We start from the raw sequence: 6459 nt of genomic DNA, 5'->3' as shown, positions 1-6459 counted from the left end.
CTAAAACTGCCCCTTTATTTATTTTTCTTTTTTAATTTTTTTTTAAAATTATTTTAAAAATATGTCATCAACTATATGCTAAAAAATAATACAATTAATCCAAATTATCTAACTAAAACTATAAAAAATGGATGAAAAATTAAAAAGTTCAGAATAATTCCAGTAATTGAGGTTAATGATGTATTATAATTTATATATAAATAGATTATTTTAAATAATTAAAAAAACCCAATAAATGAAAAAAAAAATTGTTAGATTTTTAGTAAATAATTCAATATTAAAAAATGTACGAGAGTCACGCAAAATTTAAAATATTAGAATTATTATAGTAAAGAGGCATACGCGTACGCTACAATTTAATAAATGAGTGAAGTAATTACATAAAATTTAGTAATTAAAATTAAATAAATAAATTGATAGAGATAAAAAAAAAAAAAAGGAAAAAAGGTCACGTGCATGGCGATTAATCGGCGGCCGTTTAGAGGAATAATTTTCCCGCTCGTCTTATTCTAATTTCTAAATTTAAACGGCGTGATTAACCCTAAACCCGCCTCCCAAAAACACCGACTAATTACGGCTTACAATAAAGTTAATAAAATAATTATCATATTCCTAATTTACCCTTTTCTTTTTTTCTTTTTCTTTTTCTTTTTCCTCTTTTAGGTTGTTGGGTTGATTGGAATGCAAAAAAGTGGTATGGAAATAAAAAGAATTTTAAAAAGTTAAACAATAAGTTTAGTTAAATCTATTAAAATTAAAACTTGATTATTTACAAAAATATATAATAACTTTAATTATAATTTAATTCAAAAAATGACTATTTAAATTTAAATATTTATAGTAATGGGTATTCATACGACCTGATAACTTGACCAATCCTAACTAGTTCAACTTAATCGAGTTGGATTAGATTTTTTTCGATTTGGGTTGGCATATGGGTTCGTGAGTTGTTTTATTTTTTGTCGAGTGAACTTTAAAACACATTGTGGAAATATAGAATTAGGTTAGATTGTAAACTCTGTTCGGATTGTTCGATTCATTAACTCGACCAACTCGAAATTTTGAGTTGAAATTTGAAGAAGATGAATTTCCAAAAATACCCTTTTGTGGGAGAGGGGGAAGTGTTGAAAAAGAGTGGAGGGACAAGACATGGCTTGGAAGGAAAGTGAAGAAAAAAAGTGGTAGAAAGGCAATGACAAATGACAATGGCCCAGCTTTTGTCGCCGACCCACCAAACTCCAATGATTCCCTCTTCCTTATGGGACAAAACATTCATTACTCCCATCCCTCCAAGGGCAATTTAGTAAAATCATCCCTCAAAATCTTTAACCTTAAAATTTTCATTTTCATTTTCAACGGTTTATTATGTATGTGATCTCGTTAAAGTTTATGTTTTAGTATTGTTAAAAGGGTTTCTCACACCCACGACGATAAATGTAAGGAAGATCTAGGCTGTGACGTCGTTGAAGCCAACACAATTTTATTAACTTCAGTGGCGAGGAATGTTTAGCTTGGGTAAAATGTGTGTCTAGTAGGTTCGAGAATTGTTAAAGAAAATTGAAATAAGTCAAATGCTCATAAAACACAAAAATAATTCTCGGGTTTTTATGGGTATGTATTATTTGTATTAAAGATATCATAAATGCATATTTAGTTGCTCAAAAGAGTGGAGAAAAACATAATTACGGTATATTAAAATCGTCAATGGTTTTGTTGATAATAAAGTAAGGCTTTCTTTTACACGCATTGGGTAGAGTGTGCAAATCATGAATCATTGACCGTTTTAGGTCAAAATTCAATAATACTGAATATTGAAATTTAAACGTTTGACCTCGTTTTATCAGAGAGATATATCTCTACGTAAATTCAAATTGATCGACGAAACAGAAGACTACAAAGACAAAATTAAATTATATTAATTAAAGTAAATACTTATGCAATTGGGAAATTTAATATTAATTAGAAGTCAATTAGCTTCCAAATTACCCATCCATTAACACCTTCAAATTAAATTCTCATCTTTTAATGGTAAAAATTAGTTTTTATATTTAATTTTAGTGAAAACAAAATATTTAAATTAAAAAAAATAAAAAATGTGAAGAATTAATATTTAAGTCTAAATAATATGTCAAGTTCCAACTTTTATGGCTATTTTCTCTTTAGTCTTTAAATTTTGAATTTTTTTAAGAAAAAATTATTATCAATTTTTTTCCCTGATAAATGATAAATGAAAAATAAATAAAATCTGTCACTTTATTGGGTCTGGGCTTCTCACTTTTTAATTGAGGCCCACATTGAAGGCCCATAAGTCTCTACTAGATGGAAGCCCACATTGAAGGCCCATAAATCTCTACTAGATGGAGGCCCATAAATCTCTGCTAGATGGAGGCCCACAGCCCAATTATCGTTAATTGATTTTAATTTAATTTAATTTTTACTTTTTTAGTCCAACCATGCCCTTTTTTTTTTCTTGGCTTATTTTATTTTTATATTGAGTTTTAAGTACAAAATTAAGAGGATAATTCAACTAATTAAGATAAAAGATTTTCATTCCCACCAAGACGCACTTAGAAGGTGGAAGCTCTACCCATGCCTAACTCCCAAAGAATCTAATTCGGTGAGCTGATTCAAATGTGGCCATGATTTAGGGTTTAAGGTCGAGTTGAACCGATTAAAGTTTGAGTTTGTACCAAACTTAGATCCAAGTCTGAGATAGGCTTAGACTAGTCTTTCGACTTCATTGTTTGAATAAGTTGAGTGTATTTGAAACAGTTTATGAGACGTGAGTTGAGTTGAAGTTTGTTTTGGAAAGTAAGCACGTGTTCAACTTTTAAGAGTTAGTTTGAAAGAATTTACGAAGTTGATTTAAATTTTGCTGAACTACAAAATGGTAGACAAATTAGAGAAAAGGCACAAGAACATGGATACTAATGAGTTGAACATCCCCTGATCACATAAAATTACAACAATGTTTATTATCACTATCTATAATCATATTCTCAAATGAGAACAATTCAAATGGCTACAACGAGGTCCATTTCCATGACGACACAAATAAAACATGGAAACTCTCTCGGAGAAAATAGCTCAACTTCCCAGAATCCTCTCTAAAAGAAGGTTAAAGAACAAAAAAAAACTGAAAGTAAACAATAATCTTGTCAAATTCTTGATCAATCCCCTAAACCAGTTCATGATTTTGAACTGTTTACATTAAGATGCGCAACACAGCTAGACCAACAGCAGAGATGGAAACAAGGGTTCCAATGCAGTATTTTATTACATCGTATTTGGCAGCTTCCAGCTGTGCCCTCAGACCATGAATTTCCTGAAAAGTTTTAGGAAGACGAGTTAAAACTCGGAAGAGCGATATTTGGGAGAATCCCGTGCTGCACTCGGGTTTTTTGCAGCCTACCCCAACTCACACAGCAGAAAAAACTCAAAGAATTGTTCTTCTAACACAGCCCAAGACTATTGTTTTTCTATCTAGAACAAGTAGAACACAGTTTCAATGAGTTTTAAAGTCTCTTTAAGTCTATAATTTGTATGTTAATTTGCTTATCTAAACTAAGAAACTTTATCTAAAATTGTCCAACATTCTCTTCAGGAGGTTGGTCTTACCCGATCGAGTTTATTCGTCAGGTTAGTTGTTTCAGCATTCTGATTAGCTAGCTCATCCCGTATCCTCCTGCACTTGTGAACAATGGAATTTGTAAGCAAAGCTCAAATCAAACCAAAATGTACTCTTTTTTTTACGTGAAAAAGTATACTTACCCTCTTTCAAGATTCAAATCCAATCGCTGTCCAGCTGTGACTTTGTCGATTTCATACCTGCACCATAGTTAAAGGTCTTTGCACAAATAAGATTAATTCAAGAGAGAACAAGTTAATGTTGAAATATGAAGCTAGTATACATTTCATAAAAACTGATGTACGGTAACACAAACCTCAACTCACTACGCATCTTCTCGATATCATTTCGAAGTTTTTCTGTCTCGTGTCCCAATAAAGAAAAATGGTGCCCCTACATACCATGTGTTCAATCCAATGGTCAGAGACATAAACAAACAATCCAACATTGTAAAGGAACATCTTGCGAAGTAAATTAGCAGGAAATGGATCAGAAACTTTTCAGAAAACTCCTTCCAATAGCATATGGGAGCTTCACGTCCATAGTGTACAAAAATATGAAATTTCCCAGCAGTGCAAACACCATCATAGTTTGCAGACCCGTAAGTGCTATATTTTCACTAGCAAGTTCAGTAATCAAGAATTCAGCCAGATGCTGTATAAAACTCCCATGCCCGAAGACACCTTCGTCCTCCCACCCACCCCACCCACATTATCCAAAATACGCAACATTTGGTCACGACCCATGATATTAGTAAGTCATTTGGCATCTTGAAATGAGTGACACTAAGAATTGATCCCATAACCTAAAAAACATACAAGTTTATGGTTGTCGCTTTGACTACTTAACCAACTCATGGTAGTTCAAGTGTTAATCGAACTTAATTATTTCACGTATTGCAAAAAAGCAGGAATTCGGAGTGTAGATCATCACATCGGTCTGGAATATTTCTTTTCTGCTCAAGAAGTGCAACAACATTCTTGAGTATATTATGATACAGGACTCCAATGGAAACTAAATACTCATTTTTATTTAAGGTTTCCCTCTTTAGTTTGTTGCTAAACCAAACAAATTAGGGAGTATTATACATAGATACCATCATCTAACCAGACCAAGAAAGTAAACTAGGATAGGGCAAGTCTACAAATTTGGTACCTGTGAACTTTGAACTTCAGATTTGAATTTTGACAAATTTGAATCCTGGATCATTTCAACCTACAAACATATAGTAAAGATATCCATTTAAAGGACAGTAGGACGCAAACAATACAAAAGAAGGTAAAATGATAGATGTTATACACGCTCGTACCACCAAAAACTTTAGCTTTTCGTCATCATTGAACTACACCGACATTAGCTGAATAGAAAACATGTAAAAGTAAAGTACTTAAAAACTCACTTTCTGCATCTCTCCCTTTGAAACAAATGAATGAGATATATTTTCCAAGCTATCATTCAACACTTCAGTAATGGCAGCTGTTATTGCCTCAGCTTGATTTGAGGGCACCCCTTGACCCTCCAATTTCCTAACCTGAAAGAAAAGGAATCATATCACTTTCAAGCAGCCCTCATGAGAGTGCATAAATTCTTAACTTCCTCATTCCACCCCCATGGTGGATTATAATGCAAGCGATTGATAAAAATCGAAGAACAATGTTACAAAACCGAGAAAAGGCAAAGAATAAAGAGAGCGAAATTACTAGGGCTAAAGTGTCGACTAGAAACAATCGCTTCCCGTTAGATTTCGCAAGCTGAGAGATCTGCCTATACCGAGAAATCAAGGAGATGGATGCCGCCGATGAACTATTTGCAGAATGGTCGGAAATTGCGCTTTCAAACGAAGACGCCTTCGGGACTCCAAACCTTTGAAAACCTGAATTGGCTAACGATTGCCCCACCCGTTTACAAGCCGCACCAGCGGCCATTCGACTCTGCAGCAACATTGCGAACGTTTTTTTCACAAACCTCGATTCACGAAACCCTAGAAATTCCATCGTAGTTCAGAAATTTTAGTTGAAAAAACAGGGAAACATTCATTACAATCCTGCCACAGAGTCCCACCAATTCAAGAAACCAACAAAACTACAAAAAAAAAAAAAAAAAAAAAAAAAAAAAAAAAAAAAAAAAAAAAAAAAAAANAAAAAAAAAAAAAAAAAAAAAAAAAAAAAAAAAAAAAAAAAAAAAAAAAAAAAAAAAAAAAAAAAAAAACCTAATAATGCAATCGCTCAATCATCAACCCTTTCTATGTTAATCAATTTCACTCCGAAACCTACAACCCAAAAAAACACAAGCAAAAGAACTAGATAACTACCATTTCGCTGGACCATTTCTTTCCTTATCCACAAAGAACAAAGAGAAAAGGAAGGAAAGAAAGAATTTAGCCATTAAACTGACCTCTTTACGGTACAGGATCGAAGCAAGAAACAAGATCTTCAAAGTTCCAAACGGATTAACAAAAAGAATATAGAGCGAAAACCCCCTTTTTGTATGGAAGAGAGCCAATAAAGATGAAGATGAAGATTATCACAGGCAACAAATAGTCAAAAGGGAGCAACGGCGTGGAAATCCCGCGGTAGCTTCGCGAGCAAACAAAGAACTTCGAGGGTCGATCAATTTCAGAGGAATTGGAACGAAGAAGACGCCTCAAATTCTTAAGCTTTTTTTTTTTTTTTTCCTGTGATGAACAAAAAACCGACGGTTCAAAGACGCAAAGCTTCCAATCACCTTTCACATGGAAAATTTAAATTTCTTAGGTATTGCAAAATAATTTCTTCTTAGTTAATCAAATGTTAATATGCTAAAATAAATAAAAAAAAAAAAAAAAAAAAAAA

General features: G+C 32.8%; 1 protein-coding gene across 3 annotated transcripts; it reads right to left on the bottom strand.

Moving 5' to 3' along the window:
- Positions 1–2921: 2921 nt before the first annotated feature.
- Positions 2922–6396, bottom strand: LOC111483130 (protein FMP32, mitochondrial-like). Of its 3 annotated transcripts, none has more exons than XM_023129269.1 (8): positions 6023–6396; positions 5329–5559; positions 5028–5159; positions 4784–4843; positions 3945–4021; positions 3772–3828; positions 3619–3685; positions 2922–3325 (listed from the first exon to the last, which is right to left on the bottom strand). In XM_023129269.1, exons 2-8 carry the CDS (start codon positions 5551–5553, stop codon positions 3206–3208), a joined length of 738 nt encoding a protein of 245 aa, XP_022985037.1. In that variant the 5' UTR covers positions 5554–5559; positions 6023–6396; the 3' UTR covers positions 2922–3205. The 3 variants fall into 3 exon arrangements, 2 of the variants coding, with proteins under 2 accessions (XP_022985037.1, XP_022985036.1); XM_023129268.1 differs by having other exon boundaries at positions 5329–5609; positions 6023–6378; XR_002718315.1 differs by lacking the exon at positions 2922–3325 and adding an exon at positions 4277–4433 and having other exon boundaries at positions 3642–3685; positions 3772–3847; positions 3945–4079; positions 5329–5609; positions 6023–6390.
- Between the last annotated feature and the right edge of the window lie 63 nt (positions 6397–6459).

Source organism: Cucurbita maxima, unplaced genomic scaffold (assembly GCF_002738345.1).
Source record: "Cucurbita maxima cultivar Rimu unplaced genomic scaffold, Cmax_1.0 Cma_Scf00008, whole genome shotgun sequence".
NCBI lineage: Eukaryota > Viridiplantae > Streptophyta > Magnoliopsida > Cucurbitales > Cucurbitaceae > Cucurbita > Cucurbita maxima.
The sequence above is the reverse complement of the archived record's forward strand: the minus strand, read 5'-3'. Positions and strand labels throughout refer to the sequence as shown.

Coding starts and splice junctions, on each gene's coding strand:
- LOC111483130 (XM_023129268.1), bottom strand. CDS start 5,571: ATGTTGCTGCAGAGTCGAATGGCCGCTGGTGCGGCTTGTAAACGGGTG. Junction 3,829..3,944: donor AAGATGCGTAGTGAGTTGAG/GTTTGTGTTACC, acceptor ACTATGGTGCAG/GTATGAAATCGACAAAGTCA. Junction 3,326..3,618: donor TGACGAATAAACTCGATCGG/GTAAGACCAACC, acceptor AAAACTTTTCAG/GAAATTCATGGTCTGAGGGC.